Here is an 18577-nt window from a genome sequence, read left to right as displayed (position 1 = left end):
TAGACAGATAGATATTGAATTGATATCCAAATTTTCCATGATATTTCTCAAATTTTCATGCATTTTACAGATTGTATAGACCTTTGAAACTCAACTGGAAACTCAACTCTGAATATATTTTGACACCTTTTAATGAATACTTGGTAATTTACCATGTGCACTCTAGAAACAACAACACCAATAAGTAATAACTTGATAAAGAGTAGTGGTTGGGTTCACACCTTTCAAGCCAATACTTCAGCAAAAGAAGATGTGGCGAGCTTAATTTCACAACTTCTGGAGGAAAATTTGTACTAGATGATTCAGTAGTTCACACGTTAGTCCAAGAGATGGGAAAAGAAAAAAGACTACACAACGTGCCTTAATTCTATTTCATTCAACTGAATGTACAGGGTCCAACTGACCTCCAACTGGAGAAAAGATTCATAAATCCTGCCATAGGTCACAATTTCAGTAGAAGTGCCTTGGAATTTTGTTGTAGGTGGTGCTATGTCTCATGAGCAGGGTGGTATTAGTATGCAAGGATGGGTTTTCAGCCTTAGGATATTGGGCATTTCCAGAAGTCACAACCACTTGGCTTCTAGAACCTCCAACAAACCCATCCTAAGGTTGTGTGTTGTCACAACTTCAGTATGAACCTCAGTTGCATGGTAGTCATTAACTGAATTAAGGGATCACACTAAGGTAGCTACTACGCTAAAGATAAAATTGTTCCTAAGGTTAGTGCCTAATCCAAATCTAGAACAACAGTTGACTAAAGCTTAACAAAAGAACACAACTAACTCTGGAACAACACACTAAAATAGCCACTATGCTAAGGATAACACTGCTCCTAAGGTTAGTGTATATACTCCTATGATTGATCACACTCTATAAGACTGTTGCACCTCTCTTGATCCTTGACCAGAGCTGTGTTGTCACTACAAACACCTCTGCCACACACAGGAGCCATGACAGTTGGATCTGATGTAGGTTGTTGTATCTGTTGAAGGTGAAAAGATCCATGGAAACAAGTTACAAAACTAACCCTTACTTTTCGCAAGACAATTGCTCTCCACCAACCCAAGTTTCTCCCTCATCTATATATTCAATACATTATATTTACCCTATATGGATTTCTCATTAATGTCCTGTTTGTTTTGGACATTCATTAAATGAAACACTTAGGTTTAACTAATAAAATAGTTGTCATGTCCAAATTGTCCTAGAAAATACAATACCATGCGCTGGATGAAAAAGGTGCCAATGGAACTCAACCATTTTAAATAGTTTTTTGGCCTACTAGGGAAGTTCTTTGTCATTTTTCAGCAGTGTCCTGGTGGAAGCCTCCTCAGGGCACAGACAACAGCCAACATCAGAGCTAATTTCAGAAACAGCTAAGATGTCCATAGGCATATTATGATAAGCCATGAAAGGACCATCTTTGATTTGGAATTAGTTAAAAATATCTTCCAACAAACACAAACTCACCACATTTCTATGGCTGATCTAATATCATAATGTTATTTACATAAGAAGATGAGAATACACATAGTGCCTGCATGGCTTCATACAATTTTCTATTTTTCTGGGACATCATAACATGACTATGGGACGATGAAAGGTCCAAGACATCATCCAAATGACCTTCAAAAGAATAAACTGGTTTTTCCGAAAGCAAGAATACACTTTCCAGCAGCAAAGCATAGTCCATTATCGATCTCTTTCTACCAGAGGTGGCCTTTCCTCTTTTCATTTTATCTACAAGGTTTTCAATATTCAAGGAAACCAATTCTGGTGAACCATTGATTGTAAAATAGGGCATTGGAGGCACTATCATCTGGTTTATTGGCAGATGCAGCAAATTTGCGGTCTGATTCTATCACCTTCTAGTGTCCACACATAAATAACAGGGTCTTGACCAACTCTAGTAACATAATGACCATCCACGTTGAACTTCATCGTCCAAATACAGCCATGATGAGCTTGGATTTCTTGATGCATGTAAAGTACTGTTAATTCCTTGCAAGAATTTCCATATTGACGCACTTTCATCTGTTGTGGAATATACAGGAGAATATTCTGACTATCATCTGTAGCAAAACTAGATCTCCTTCCCCCCTTTTCGAAAGAAGTGCCCCTCTCATCACTTCTCTTCTTATATTTGGTCCCCCAAATTGTGTGGAAAATAACCTTGATAGTTTTTAACCAACCCCCTTTCTTTTTGGACTTGAAACTAAGCCCTTCCATTTGAGTCAGGATCCTCTTTCTCCTCTGCATGTTCCACACTTTCCCAATGCATGTTTTCCTGGACAATAGGATAATTCCCAACGATTCTCTCAAACTCCTCCATGGTTATCTTCCTGCCAGTTTTTGTGTCTCTGAACTTGTTTCACATGCCATCTTATCCTACCTCATTCACCACAAACTTATTTCCATTATCTCGATTCTTTATGTTGCAAAAGACCCTTCGTTGTTATCTGTGTGAGAGACAATGCCAATTCCATCTCTCCTAGCTTGCTTTGCTTCTCTACTATGCTAAACTGCTAAATAACCAAGACCAACATCACTAGACCTAAAGAATTTTCACAAAGTCTAAATTTCTCTTATCATTTCTATCAATTATGCTTCCAAGGCTACTAACCTGATCCCCACCAAAAGAAAAATGATTGTATCTCCTCCTTTCGGTGTTTTCTATTGCCTGATTGTTATTGATGTGTATCATTCTTATTTTCTTGTAATATATGTATCTGTGTACACAACCTATTTAGGGTCACATATTCCCAACATTCTTGTTTCAACGACCCATACCTTATTTCAAGTTTCATGCAACTTAGGTTCAAGAAAAAGACTTGGCATTCTTTCAATTAATATTAGATGAATCTGGACAACAAAAGCTATTATTTACCTGCCAGTGCTTTTAGCATGCTTTCCTTTGTTTTGATACCCTGGTGGTTCAGCTATCTTTATGTACTCCCCACCACAAGTTTGTCGATGTCTGCAAGTTAATACAAGCACATAACTTTTCCCATTTGCATCAAGACAACATATTAATAGGAGGCATCATAGATAGTCTGTTATCATATAAATAAGGGAGCTACCTCAAAATAAAATAATCATTTGTCTTACCAGTGCCAATGGAAACTAACATCAACACAAAGTTCATTATGAGCATCCCTTCTCATACAGTCTGAAGTTGAAGGTCATCGATTCATCACCCTCTTTATCAGGTCTCCGCAAATTTGACACTGCAATTCATAACACATCCAATTTCTCAAATGTTAGAAGTAAACTTCATTTACACTCGCAGTTGCCATGCTACATTTTATGGATATAGTTCACAAATTCGTGGAAATCATATCGCATTAAAAAGCAACAAAGACTAAAAGTTCTGAATCATAATGCAAGAAATGGTTGCCAAAAATATCAAATAAAATCATAGGACAAAAAAACCACTTATTTCCAAGTAAAAGCATTGATTAAAGCAAAAGGAAGAGTTAAAAAAATGGTTGTTAAATTCCAATTAGCCTAATTCATATCACACCTCCAGTTATCTTGGATCTATCTATATTATTTGTACTCTACTGACTTCAAAGTAATCTGTAATCTCCACTCATGAAGATTTCACATGTGTACTCATCTTAGGTTGTTCCAATGAATGTGCATTGTACACACAAGACAGAGAGTGACTGCACACCCTCAAATGCTCTATAATCCCTTGTTGAAAATTCAAGATTCTCACTTGAAGCATCCTTTCAGTACTTCAATAACCAGCACCAGCATCAAAATCATAGATTGGTGGACAAATATAGGATCTACACTACATTTTATCAACACAATCCATACTGTTAAAAGTAGGCAATTTGTACGAAGTAAATAACTTTCAGAAAATCTTACTTCATTTTACAAGCACCTCTAGTGGCATTTTAATAGCACAAATTCATTATTTATGTGTTTTTCTATGATTTCCCTGCTTTTATAAATATTTTCATCTGAGTTGGCATGTTGAGATCCTGGTTTTTTTGTAACACTATCAATGATGACCTCAACTTTTTCATACTTTCTCAGTTTCATGAACTTCGTTGACATAAACCACCAAGGACCCTAAATTTCCTTGCCTGCCCATTACAGTAGTACTAAAACTTCTCTAAACAATCAAAACCATTAAAAATGTGTTGGCATATCTTTCATAAACAATCTTCTTTGTTCATTTCCACCAATTAACTGAGAATTCTACACCATAAATCAGACATTGGTTAAGGAATTAATTACAGGACATCAAGACCAAGGTATACATTGCAATAAAGAAGAGCACAATAAAGTGACCTCTAACTCCTGCGATCAACTCCCAAATCAAATATTATCAAAATTTTCAGCCATACGACCAACTCCCTATTCCAAATTTCCAGTTATGGATATAACTCCTAGATTATATAATTTTTCAAGAGTGTGGTGTACAAAATACCAAGAAATGTTATTAGTACCAAAGATGGCACCATTTTCAAGTAATCTGTCACACTTGGAAATCCAAATGTATGAAATCATGTTTGCAAGACAAAACTTAGAAATTCCTTTGGTGTTTACTTTAGATTATTAAGTTTCCCAATTACATTTTAATGTCCAATGATAATAAAGTAGAGGCCAATAGCTGGCTCAGATTAGGAATACACAATTTCCACAATCGATCTGTAAGCATATCCATCAATTTTACCATACCTTCAAAGAATAAAAGAAAACATAAGTCTAATAAAACAAGTTTTCACACCTGCACAATGTTATGCAAACCTTCAGAAGGCAATAACAAACCAAGAGAAGGATTTCCTTGCAAAAACATAATAACATAACCAGTAAAGAGGGATTACAAGATAAATAGCAAGTCCTTCTGCTCCAGCTATTGCATCATGTCTGGGTTGAATTTAAGAGATTCCCTCCAAATGAGCTCTTTTATATGTTCCTCAGTGAACGAGGGTTGCTCGAAATCAAAGTTGAAAGGAGTGGGGCAGTTGGTTTCATCATTGATTTTTGACAAGTAAGGGTGACTCAAGGCCTCTTGAACTAAGGCAACACAATAATAACATATAACATGATTCAGTTGAAGATGAGATAAGAAAAACTAAAATCATATTGCACATCTTCAGTGTAGAACTTCCCTTCTAAGGTGCAAAAAATCTGATCCTATCACAGCACATCTGAAAACAATAATAATTAGCCAATTATAGGAGAAACAAGTAAAATACATGTAATGTGTTTGCTTGGATCAAATACAAGCATTTTTTCAAGTAAATCTACAGCTGTTGGAGCCATGTTAGGGAATTTCTGAGAAAAAGGTTGCTTAGGAAACTGTGGAAGTTGCCTAATGTATCTTCTTGCATTGTCACTCAGTAAAAAGCCAAGATCGGAGTCATCTGAACCAATTAACTGTTAAGAAACCAAAAATAGAAGAGATGAGCATTTGATGATTTAAGATAGGTAAAGTAACCCAATTCAATTTGTATCTCAATTTTTATCATTGACATCAAATCATTTATGTTTTAAGCATAAACTTGCCCATCTTTGTAAAAAATTGAATGAATAAGAAGTTACCTCAGTGATCAACCTTAATTGCTGAACATAATCTTTACCAGGAAACAAAGGCTTCTGCTTTAGTATCTCCACAAAAATGCAGCCCGTTAACCAAATATCAATGGTTTTTGTATACCGGGGACAATTCAATAGTATTTCTGGTGCACGATACCAGTGAGTAACAACATACTTTGTCATAAAGTCGATTTCTGAAGTAGTTTGTGCAAGCCCAAAATCACATATTTTTTGAACACATTTTGCATTTAGAAGCAAATTACTGGGCTTTAAATATCTATGCAGAATATTTGTTGAGTGTATGTACTTCAGCCCTCTCAATAGTTGATATAGGAAAAACTGCAAAAGGACATCCATGTCAGGATGCATAACCATGCTTATTATTGACAGATAATGTAGTTGACAAGTTGTAATGGATATTTCCCTAACTTCCTATTAGATAATGTTCCTACCAACACCCCATGGCTAATAGTGAAGACCCTTATCCACTTCAATATGAAGCAACTGCAAATATATTTACTTATCCAGAGCAGCCAAATAATGAAAGTATAATTTATCAAATCTCATGCTCAAAGCAAAGATATCTTCACAAGAGAAGGTGGACTGCTGACAAATGATAAAGCTAAAATATAAGCATTGGTACACTGAATTTTCTTTGGTTGAAATATGAGTTACTCTGCCAGCTGAAAAGTCATTAAGCAACATCTCAAGACACCACAAACAAGATGGATTGATAATTATGGCATACAACTCATGTTACTATCTTTAGTTTTAGTAAATCCACACTATGATACACTTACAAATAATACAAGTAACACACTAACCTTCTAACAGAATTGCCAAAACAAATATGGAGTGTATTGGCTTGAATGTTCAGAGGAAATAATTTAGTGAAATTTTCATTTTCTCAATTGTGGGTGGTACAGGTTCCCTGTTAATTTAGCAAGCTAGATCCCTAAGTCTACAACTTCCAATTGACAATTGGACAACAAAATTTCCAAACAACTGGATTCTGGTCCTAATCACTGAAGAAAATGAAAAAACTTAGAATTTCAGTTGGCAAATAGCAACACAGAAGTTTACCTTCTGCGAACATTAGCCCTAAAAAACATTAAAAAAAATAACAATAAATTTATCATAATGCCAAAGTTGACGAGAACCTCTAAATATAAATTGCTATTTTTGGAATTAACTGTGTAGAGCAAGTTAATAATGCATGACACATCTCACTTCAGGATTAGTCATGAATTGATCATTTTGACTTGCTCTCATGAGAGATGGCTCATGCATCAATACCTTACTCTACACAATTAACCCCGATAAAGATATTTCATATATTGGACAGCACAAGGTCCCCACACGCCATACATATAGTTGTAACAATATCAAAATCATGAAACAAAACAAAACAAGAATGAGAGTTTAAATCATTTAACCTTGCAATCATTGTAGTTCTAGCAATATCAAAATCATGATGTAAAACCAAACAAGATTAAGATTTTAATTCGTTTAACCTTGCAATCGTTGGGATCTCCTTACATCAATAATGTGAACAAATTTTGATTTAAAACCTAGAAATGTGTTTCATAAATACCAGGAAATGTGATCTACAACAGATTTGACTAGAGTTCCAAGAAATCCCAAAATTGGCTTGAGCTAGAACTGGTCTTTGGACCTATGTTGCATAAGATTCCAAAACAAGGATTAAATGGAGTGAGTGTCCACAATGGATTCACGGAACAATATATATATATATATATATATATATATATATATATATATATATATATATATATATATATATATATATATATAGATATATATATATATATATATAGATATATATATATATATATATATATAGATATATATAGATATATATATATATATATATATATATATATATATATATATATAACCAACTAAGCCAATTGTTAAATGGAACCACAAGATAAACAGAATGAGAAACTCGAACAATAGTTAACATGCTTATGCTAAATGTTGATAAGAGTTTTAATCAATATCCAGCACCATTTACATTCATTATTCATCCTATAAATTTAATTATTTTCATTTCCATGCTATTTTGTTTAAGCCAAAGCAGTATTCCAGTGGGGATAAACATGATGTATTTGTTCTCTTTCTGTGGGGTCCTACTTTTAGAATCTTATTGAGTTTGTAATATTAGCAAAAAAAACTCTCAAAGGACAATCTTCTCCTATTGTTATGCTAATTGTAGGGTCATTCCTTCTTACTTCCAGCTTCCAGACAACTTTAACCACTAGAGGTGTCATAAGCAAGTCTTCAATATTATACCATTCATGCAAAGTGGAATTGAGAAACACAATCAGCGAACCACAAGAATCTCATTGCCCAATTATTCTTTGCCTTGGAGCTAAGAAAACCTATGCTTAACACCTATAGGACTTCTTTCTTTTAATTGTTTCCCATTTTTACTTTTGGGGCTTCTAGCATTTGATTTTATCTCTTTTGAAACTACTTATGTCATCTTTCATTCAATGTTAGACAAGAACACATCCTACACCTAGGGAACCCATCCATGGGATTCCCATGTTGCAAGCTAATTGACCAAGGATGAGGACACTCCCTTTTCATTATGGACATCCCCCCAAGTTGTCCCTTTCCAAAATCAAGGATGTGCAAGGGACAATTGGGCATCCCTCAACCTGGTAGCCCCAACAAGTGCCAAAACAAGTTGTTTTGGTGTATACTCAACCAAGAGTGATACCTTATGAGGTCAACTTGGAAAATGATGAATACAATAGTGAAAGAACAAAAAACTTGAGATCAAAAATAGAAAAATGTTATTTGACATGTTTCTGGAGGCAAGAAGACATCTATAACTGGTCTGCTAAGCACACAAACCAACAAGCAAGCAATGCATACGAATTATTTGATCTTTGGATCATGCATAGGAAGTTGCAACCATTCTCAACCTTTTGAGAGGTTCAAAGGTCTGTAGTGAAGATTTCATGTGCACAGAAAGTTTGGACTAAATGATATTTACGTGTTTTTCAAATTTGAACTATGTACCCACTCGCTCACTTTAAATAGCTAAATTATCATTTTAGTTTTTTTATTATTAATATATTATATATAGAATTTGAATGGTATGTATGTGGGTCATGTTATTAAAATATCATTTTGGTTTTTTATTTTTTATATATTTTATATAAAATTTGAATGGTGTGTATCTGTGTCATGTTTATTTTGACTCATTGCTTAATTTTTGAAGCAATTTTGAATATCTTGATTTTTTTTAATTTCATTATTTTCCCCATGGAGGGTGAGCATTAATTTCAGGTTAAGTGCATGATCAGTGGTCAAGTGCAAAACAATCAAATTATAGTTTCCTCCTCCACCTAGTAGTTGCATGCATATTATCAACATGCACTATTTGCAAACAATGTACTAGTAATTATAGAGGTTCATGAGTTAGGTTGGTTTTGTATGGCGATGGGGCTCCACTCCAAAGGGAATCATTGCACTCGAAGGAGATTTGATAGCACGACAATTATGGAGGAAATAGGAAATTTCATTTTGGAATTTGGTTTGCAATAATGTTGGATGACGAGAACACGAACCTTTCCCAAAAATCATATCACTCAACGTATCCACATCCCTTGGATTTTATGGATTGTTTTGCATTAGTACTATAAATCAGTTGCCCTTGGAAAAATGTTTTTTAAACGTAATTGCAAGTTCCAAGGTTTGGATGTTAAATGGACTAGAGGTTATGAATCTCTTTTTGTTCCCCTCTGGTTTCTTTCGAGTCTCCTTCTAGTCTCTTCATGATGTTCTTTGTTTCACTTTGGTTTAGCTTAGGCCCTCTTGAAGTTTCAAGCTTCTATATTACTGACTCTGTCTGACTCAATGGTTTTTTTCATTCTCCATGGAGCCTAGTCAATAATGGCTCATTCTCTCTGTTATCCAAGCTTCACAGCAGTGATCAAAGGTTTTGAATTTGCCCCAAGAATTCCTCTAGTGGTTACCTACCAGTTTTGACACTACTTCCATGGAAAGTTTTTCTAGGCTCTCTTCCTGATTTTGACTTTGATCTACTTTGTATTCTCCTCTGGGTGGCAAGTCATACTTTAATAGTTCGGCAAGGATCCTATGGATGTGGTTTTGTTTGAATCCCTACACTCTCAATTCCTTCATACTTTATTTATCTTCACTCTCTAGTTATCTTATCCTCAGTCAAAAGATGGTTTTGGTTTTGGCCCTGTGGTGGGTAGTCTTTGGGTCTGGGCTAAACTAGGTCCTTCTCTCTTTGCTGGTGGAATACCATGCCTCAAGTAAGAGGCTCTCACAGTAGAAGAGGTCGTCAAAATAGTAATGGCCCATCAACCTCCTGGGCACAAACAATAGTGGAGCACTTGGCACAAGTCTATTACAATAATATCCCACCAACAATCCAAAGGAAAATTGAGGATGCTGAGAGGGAATACAGAATTGAACATAGATTTATTGCCACTAAAAAGGTCCTGGAGAAAATTGGCAATTGGATTCTAGACATGGGAAGCACAAGATCGAGGCACACCAGATACATGCAAAAGGTGGATATTTACTAACAAATCAAAATCATAATGGACAAGGTGTTGATGGAGCAATCGAAGGAGCAACAGGAGATTCTACTATGCCTGGATGAGGCTCGAAAACAAATTGAAAAGTGGATATCAAGATGAAAACAATTGCAAGATAGCTTGCTAATTGGGAATTCAGAGAATCATATGAGAATTCCTTCTTGAGAGTTTCTCTTTACAGCAACAGTGTTGAAATTATTAGTGAGAAAAGGATTCCTTGATTTGTGCCTTAATTATAAGAGCCAGAACAAGTTCCTTCTTGTGCATGACTCGAGTTCCTAAGAATTAGGAGATTCCCTATAAATTAGGACGAGTTCCTATAATTTAGGAATCAGTCCCTAAAAATTAAGACGAGTTAAGTGGAAATTAACTGATGTGTTGAAACTGAAGGTCAAGTTTTTGATTTTATAGTGTGAGTTAATTGAGGAAAAACACAAGTGATTGAGTTTCAGGTGGTTGGCTTGAAATAGGATGAGTTGCATGAGTAATTAACCCATGCTAACTCAATCAATCACAAAAGCATTCCTTAATTATAAAACTCACTAATTTTAACCATTCGAATTGCCATTAAAAGAAGGAACGAAGGCACAAGTTTAATCATTGTTTTGGCGAGCACGAGTTGGTGAGACCAAGCAATAGGAAGCACAAGTTTTTGTGTGGAGCTTGTGAGAGGAAGAGTGTGCAAAAGAAGCTTGTGCACAGGTTGGTAGAGGGCGACAAAGATCAACAGTCTTGCAAGGGTTTCAAGCTTAGATCAAGCAGGAAAGACAAGTGTCTTTTAGATTGAAACAATTGTATTTTGTAAGAGATCAATTGCTCAGTTTTTTCTATCAATAAAATTCTCATCAAGCAAAGGGTTTTTCCCAGTTGGGTTCCCTAGTAAAAAAAATGTCTTGAATTGTGTGACTGTATTTTATTTTCGTTCCTAATTCCGCTGCAAATTGAGTAGAGAAATTTTGTATTTGTGAGAAAAAGGTGTTTTTTCATATTGTTCTTATCAATCGATCAGAATTTCATGGAAATTTGACATGGTATCAGAGCTCTTGGAACAGATTTAAGATCATCACAAGTGCATCACACAAGGAAAAGGAGGTTTGTGGCATCCAAATCCCTTAGGTGTTGGTCTGAAGTGAAAGGAGGTCGAGATAGTGTTTCTTCTTGTGTTTCAGGGTAGAAGAGATTGGGAAGGTGGTGGTTGTGTGACAAGGTTGAAGTCTGAAAGGTTTTCTGTGCAGGATTAGTGGGTATAATCTCTTCAGAACATGCCATAATAACTTTGTCTCTTGGAGATAGACCGAGCTCTCGTAACAGAGATTTGGGAGGGTCGTAAGACATAAAAAGAAGTTTCTATAGGGGCCTAATTGAACCCAGGTACAACACAAGTGGAAAGGGTGCTAGAAGAAGGCTCAGCGCGGGTATTGAAGGCAATAGAAGGCAAGAGGAGCGTTGTAGAAGCTGCTACAGTAGCCCTAACCAAGGCCAAAGGTTGTTGACACTTGTACAAGAAAAGTCCCATAATAATTGAGAAAGAATTTGATCCTTCAAGTATGATATTCCTCCTTTCAAGTATTGTTTGATGCTAGGTTGGTAGAGGTCGTGTTTGGACAGAAGTGGGCAACTCGTGTACATGTTTTTCTTTTTTTTTCAACAAGGTTCTTGTATAAGTTTTTTTTTTCAACAGACCTTGTGTACAGGTTGGAAAATTTTTAGGGGGCTGAAAAAAGAATCCCTAAGTTCAATCCTTGTGAAGGACTACAAGACTAATAGGAGAGGCATAATTATTTTAGCCCTAAGTGTAGCTTCTTGTGAAGGACTACAAGATTGTTAATGGGCACACTTCTTAGACTTACCAAGGGTTAAGAGAAGATCTATCTAGAGGGAGCATCGAACTTCATAACTTGGAAAAGGAGGATCACGATAGTGATGGAAGATAACTTGGTGGGAGAGTAGATCAAGAAGGCAATAGCACAACCTCAAGAGCCCTAGAAATTGGCCCAACATAATAAGAATGATATCAAGGCAAAGAGGATCATTCTATAAGGGTTCAAAGATAAAATAGGGCCTCATATCCATGAGAATAAGACATCATATGAGATGTACAATACAATCCTGAAGTTGTATCAGAGTACCAGCGATACCAGGAGTCTTGCTCTTAAGGAGAAGTTGAGGAGTATCCAGATGAGCAATGATGAGCCCATCGTCCCATATTTGTCAAGGTTCACTCAAGCATGAGATGAACTAGGTGGGGTGGGTGAGGTTGTATTTGATCATGATATTGTGAGTTTTTCCTTACTTGGACTTCACAAGTCATTGAAAGAGTTCCAAGATGTTGTTACTGGGAGATAGAACTTCCCAAAGTGGGAAAGTTTTTGGATTGAGTGCATAGAGGAAGAGATCCAAAGAGGAACCATAGAACCTGGTGATTGGTTATGACAGAGGATGAGGGGAATTGTGCCCTAGCAAGGAAGGATAGCAAGGCTAAGGGAAATAAGGGCCAAGGAGAGGCTATGTCCAATGAGAAGGGAAAGAAGAAGGATCTAAGTAAGATCAAGTGCTTCCATTGCCATGAGTTTGGACATTATGCTTCTAAGTGTCCTGGTAAGAAGAAGAGGGCCAAGAAGGATCATGTTGTTGCATTAGAGGAGGTAGATGACTTTTCTGCCCAGTTCGAGAAGGATTTCTCATTGATGGCTTGCATGGCAAGCTCAACATAGAATTATGTGGTATATTGATTCAGGAGCTTCCTTCCACATGACCGGGAATAAGAAGAGTTTCAGCCACCTGAAGGAGAAGGAAATATAGGTTCAAGTTGAGCTAGGAGATGATGGTGAGTATGCAGCTAGAGGAGTTGGTACTGTTAGATTTTAGAGGAGTCAGGTAATTCCATTCACCTCAGAGATGTTCTTTATGTTCCAAGATTGAGGAAAAAATTTGTTTCAGTAGCCACCCTTGAGGACAAGGGATATGATTTCATCTTCAGCAGAGGTAAGACGTACCTCCAACACTTAACTTTTGGATGTAAGAAGCAGATAGGTTTGAGGGTGAAGAATCTCTACAAGTTTCAGGTAGAGACAAGTGCAACCCTGAGAAGCAAGGCAAGTAGTGCATAGAGTAGAGAAGTGATGGTTGAGAGAGAGCGAGATGGAGCTCTAAAGATGGAGCCTTATCCAGTATCTCAGTTTTAGTCTAAGCTAGTTGGAAGTTGGGCTGACTAGCAGGATGATGATGATGAGGACCATAGCCTAGGGGGAGTAGAGGCATCCACTCAGTCAAAGACTTCCAGTATTTGGAGAGTTCAAGCTAGGTGGGTAGATTATTTTGTTAAGGGATATCATAAGACAGTTGAGCCTCTCATAATCAAGAAGCAGTTGCAGGGATACACAAGGTACATGGAACTTATAACTAAAGTGGTGGGCTTGCAGGGCATGATGGGAAAAAACAGGACTTCAAAGCAGGTTTCCCAGAAGAAAGAAAGAAAGTCTTCTAATTTAGAGGGAGTAGCTGCAGCAGCAGAGAACTTGGTAGAGTTGAAGACAAATCTAGGTGGATGAGGTTCTTCCAGGAACACCTTCCTCTCTAAGAGGAAGTGTTGAAAATATTAACGAGAAAATGGCTCCTTGATTTGTGTCGTAATCATAGGAGCCAAAACAAGTTCCTTTTTGTGCATGAATCAAGTTCCTAAAAATTAGGATATTCCCTATAAATTAGGACAAGTTCCTCTAATTTAGGAATCAATCCCTTAAAATTGGGACGAGTTAGGTGGCAGGTAACTAATGTGTTGAAATTGAAGATCAAGTTCTTGATTTTCTAGTGTGAGTTAATTGAGGAAAAACACAAGTGATTGAGTTTCAAGTGGTTGACTTGAAATAGGATGAGTTGCATGAGCAGTTAACTCATGCTAACTCAATCAATAACAAAAGCATCCCTTGATTAGAAAACTAGCTAATTTTAATCATTCAAATTTCCTTTAAAAGAAGGAACAAAGGCACAATTTTAATCATATTATTTTGGTGAGCACGAGTTGGTGAGACTGCAATAGGAAGCACATGTTTGTGTGTGGAGCTTGTGAGAGGAAGAATGTGCAAAAGAAGCTTGTGAACAGGTTGGTAGAGGGAAACAGAGATCAACAGTCTTGCAAGGGTTTCAATCTTAGATCAAGCAAGAAAGACAAGTGTGTCTTTCAGATTGAAACAATTGTATTTTGTAAGAGATTAATTGCTCAGTTTTTGCTATCAATAAAATTCTCATCAAGCAGAGGGTTTTTTAGGTTGGGTTCCCTAGTAAAAAAATAAAAATGTGTGACTGTGTTTTATTTATGTTCCTAATTCCACTGCAAAATGAGTAGAGAAATTTTGTGTTTGTAAGAAAAAATCACATTGTTCTTATTAGCAGACCATAATTTCATGGAAATTCTACAGGCAGCTTACAACGCACTTGTTTATGTTATTTTAATGAAAAATAAGGATAGAATAGGGTCTCAAGCCTACAAAATTGGCTATAATATCTTTGGTAGGTACAATGTAATGGGTTTTTTCTATCAATTTCAGGCCTTTTATTTGGACAATAACATTAATGTTATGTATTTGGTCTAGTTTCCCTTGTGATGGGAAAGTAAGCATAGAAAGATTATCTGATATTACTCATTTTGATATGATCCAATACATATTTTCTACCTACCGTACACAAATTATACCAAAAAAAAAAAAATCATTTTTTTAGATGATGCCAATTTGAGAGAAACTTTTAACTGTCCTCAAAACTCATTCTCCCATCCCCATCTCAAAAATTTTTGCAACATAGCTATCTTTATTTCTTTCACAACTCTCATGGTGATGCTTCAACACTCCCAGCATCCACTCATTAGCCATTTATGCTCAGTAGTGAACATTTTTCTCCAAGTGACAAAATTTGGGAAAAGCATACTCTCCCTCATTTTGAGGATGGTGAAACCTTGGAATATTTAGGCTATAGGGTCATTTAACAACAAAATTCAAAGTTTTTACAACAATATACTTAATATGAGCTCAATATATTGCTTGTGGGAGTTGAACCTAGGTGAGGAGGATAACAATCATTCCTCCTCACTGCCCGAGATAAACACAATTAACCACAGCCAGTAGTGAATATATGTCAGATTAAATTAGATTTCCTCTGTAATAGGTGGTATTTTACATTCCTTCTTGAATCCCTTTAACATTGTCCTTCTTTTCTCCCGTAGAATAATATTTAGTACAACTTCTATTCCATTCAATCATTTCACAATTACTCGATTTCTCTTTGCATAATTGTTCTTAAAATTTTAAATTGTTCTATTTGATAGGAAACCGATGAATCCTCTTGCATTCTAGAGAATTTTCCCATTGACTTATCAGGGTTTTTGCAATTCTATATAACTTCAAACATTTAGAAGTTAAAGTTCTACTCAATGTTTCATAGATCCGATTTTAAAATAAATTTGTACTTCTAATTGCCATAAAAAACCTAGACCCTAGAGACCAATTCATTTTATTCAGATTTTCGAAGCTTCATATCTCAAGGATGAAGGGCTACTTGCTTGCAAATAATCCAAGTGCTAAAAATAAGTCAGGCTCTTCTATTTGCTAACCCCTAATTCACTCCCGGGATAAATATTCCCTTCTAGAGTATATAATTTAGGTAACAGAATTCTCATGATCCTTAAAGACTCACTTGGTATACACTGTTTACGGACTATGTACCAGAGAAAAGTTGCAGTAATCAAGAAGTCACTAATTGTTGTTTCCTTTAGCAATTTTACAAATTTGATCACAATTTTTGTTCATCGATTCATGAAATTTCTTTTAATTGTCATTTTCCATAAAGAAATTTTAGAGCACATATTGATTTTCTAGTGCATCGAAATTTCAACGAGGATCGATGATGGTGAAAATTTTGATTTGACAAACCTATGTACAGGGAAAACAAGGTAATCTGGTAGGGTAATTCTTACAAATTCATGCGCTTGGAACTCCAATTAACTGTGCATGCGCCTAAAGAGTTTCTGAAGTATCATTCATTGAAATTACAGAAGAGAGCACGGACGTATGGGTTGGGATCTAGAATATCTTCCTCCTTCGCATTTCCCACATGTCTCCATCTTCAGTCTCCCTATTTCTCTTTTTTGAATTTCTTCATTCATTTAATGTAATGTGTCTTGTAGTGAGTTTTATTTTCCCTCGTAGTTCCTCATTTTTCATGACCTAATTTTAGATATTGATCCTCATTTGGCACAATATAAGTGATTTCATATAGAATTAGAGTTGGATGTGGGGCACATAATAAATTTTTTTTTTATTAAGCGAGTATTTTAATAAAAAGAACAATATGTCAACATGAGGGGAAAGTTCAACTAGTTGTACCAATTTCGTTGGGAATTTGGCTAGATATGTGCTAGAAAATGCTCAGTTCAAATCTCACTAAGTTGAATGTACTATTTTATGTCAATGAGTTTACTAGGGATGTCATCCATGAATGTGGGGAAGCATCCTTCGGGTTTCCTACCTAGTTTTTCCTTGAAAAAATAAAAAAGTAAAGGACAACATGTCTTTAGTATTAAAAATAAACCAAGATCTTAACATGTGAGGATCTCCAAATAAGCAATAATATCTATCAAACAAGAGACAATAAAATTTCATTCAAATTCAAGGATCTTATTCAATAGCTTTCATATACATTGGTCATAAGTTATTGATGATCAATATCCATTCTCAATTTGCAACAACAAACCCTAGATTGCACAAAATGAAAGTGAATGTTGTGAGAGTTGCTCATGACAATTCACAGTATGTTTTCATCACATTGAACTTGAGGGCAATGAGTTTGTGGAAAAAGAAAACCATTACTGTAAATGTCAAGTGAGAGAGAACCTTGAGAAAATTAAACACCCTAATAATATTGATATAGATAGAGGGTTGCAGATAAGGGTTGCTTGGATTCCCTGAATCCACCAACAAAGAGATTTGACAAAGGGTTGCTTGGATTCCCTTTAAGTTAAGCACCATGAGAAGTTGTGAAGAAAACTTAAGACATTTTAAAAGTTGCACGAAGGAAACTTGGCAGTGGTACTAAGTGAACATTCCTTGATCAAATTTGATACCATCTCCTTGTTACTGCCACTTTGCAAGACAAAGAAGAAATGTGAAATAGATGTGCAACCCACTAAAGAAGTTGGAAAGGTTGTTGCAACATATATAAGTGGTTAGGTCATGCTACAAAAGGAGGTGTCTTCCCACTCCCATTTTGGATAATTTGTCAGCCTTTGAATTTAATTCCCTCTGAATGTGATCAAAGGATATGACCCTAAAGATTCTAATCAGCTCCATAACTCTAATCATCCATTGATCCAATAGATAAGTGTTGAAGGAAATATAACATTTCATCCAATCTATAATAGCCTTTGAATCCCCTATCACTTGTAGGTTTAGATTGTTGAAGTGACCTAATTAAAATGACTAACACAAATGATTGACTTGTATTATTGTAGTACTTGTTAGGTAGTCATATTTTTGTTCCTAGAATAAATTAGTCATCCACATTACTCATTTTTAGTTGTATTATTTATTATCTAGTCGTATATTTTAACCTGAGACTAAATTAGTCATTTATGTTAGTCATTTTTAGTTGGGTCACTTAAGATTGCTCATTTTTGGTAGTATATCACTTGGAAAAGTTGTGGTGACTAACGTTTTTAGTCACCTAGTCACTAACTTCCCCATTTTTTACTAGTAATACTTAACACTATGACATGCAATGAACTAATGGTGCATGCATAATGAAGAATCATCAAACACAGGATTATACACTGTCGAAAACAACCAGGCCACAAAGACAATTCTCGAGGAATTGTGGGGTAAATGACATCATGATTAATTTAATGAATTCTAGTTAGTTATGTTTGAATTTTAAAAAAAAAAAAAAAAAATATCTTTGTAAAAAAATTAAAAATGGACAAGAGATGGACTCCCTTACTGCCATTGAGTGAGGGGTGAACACCCTCACGAAACATTTAATAAAATAAGTGTTTGCTAGTTTTTCCCTTTGGGGTTTCTAGGTTATATCAGTGTTTATTTATGTGTCTGCCTATTTTTTTCATTTGATGATATTGCTATCTTGCATGTCATTGACACTTACATAATCAAATATGTGATTAACTAGCCTAACTAAATGACCAATGATAATGATGCAAGGTTACAATAGGAAGCTTTATGTAACATGCTGCAACAATGGTTGTTACGTTATGTGACTTGCTATTTTGATTCTAAAGTTACTTTATGTAATGACGGTTATTTTATCTAATGGTTAGTCAAGGAATATGGAATAAGTCATTGGGAATATTACATGCTAGTAATGCAGTAAAATTAATCCTATGTATTTTTACATGAGGTTTATCGGGGAAT

The 18577-nt window shown here is 35.5% G+C and overlaps 1 protein-coding gene across 1 annotated transcript in view; it reads right to left on the bottom strand.

Annotated features, from left to right (window-relative positions):
- Window positions 1–4866: 4866 nt before the first annotated feature.
- Window positions 4867–18577, bottom strand: part of LOC149240038 (mitogen-activated protein kinase 6-like) — a 58646-nt gene continuing 44935 nt past the window's right edge. Inside the window, exons 2-4 of the mRNA XM_089370039.1 lie at window positions 5563–5895; window positions 5217–5397; window positions 4867–5034 (exon numbers count right to left, since the gene is read on the bottom strand). Coding sequence (XP_089226165.1) covers window positions 4871–5034; window positions 5217–5397; window positions 5563–5895 — 678 coding nt within the window. The 3' untranslated portion in view covers window positions 4867–4870. The remainder of the gene's footprint in view (window positions 5035–5216; window positions 5398–5562; window positions 5896–18577) is intronic.

Source organism: Pinus tabuliformis, chromosome 8, assembly GCF_031772625.1.
Source record: "Pinus tabuliformis cultivar Carrire ecotype Pingquan chromosome 8, CPIR1, whole genome shotgun sequence".
NCBI lineage: Eukaryota > Viridiplantae > Streptophyta > Pinopsida > Pinales > Pinaceae > Pinus > Pinus tabuliformis.
The sequence above is the reverse complement of the archived record's forward strand: the minus strand, read 5'-3'. Positions and strand labels throughout refer to the sequence as shown.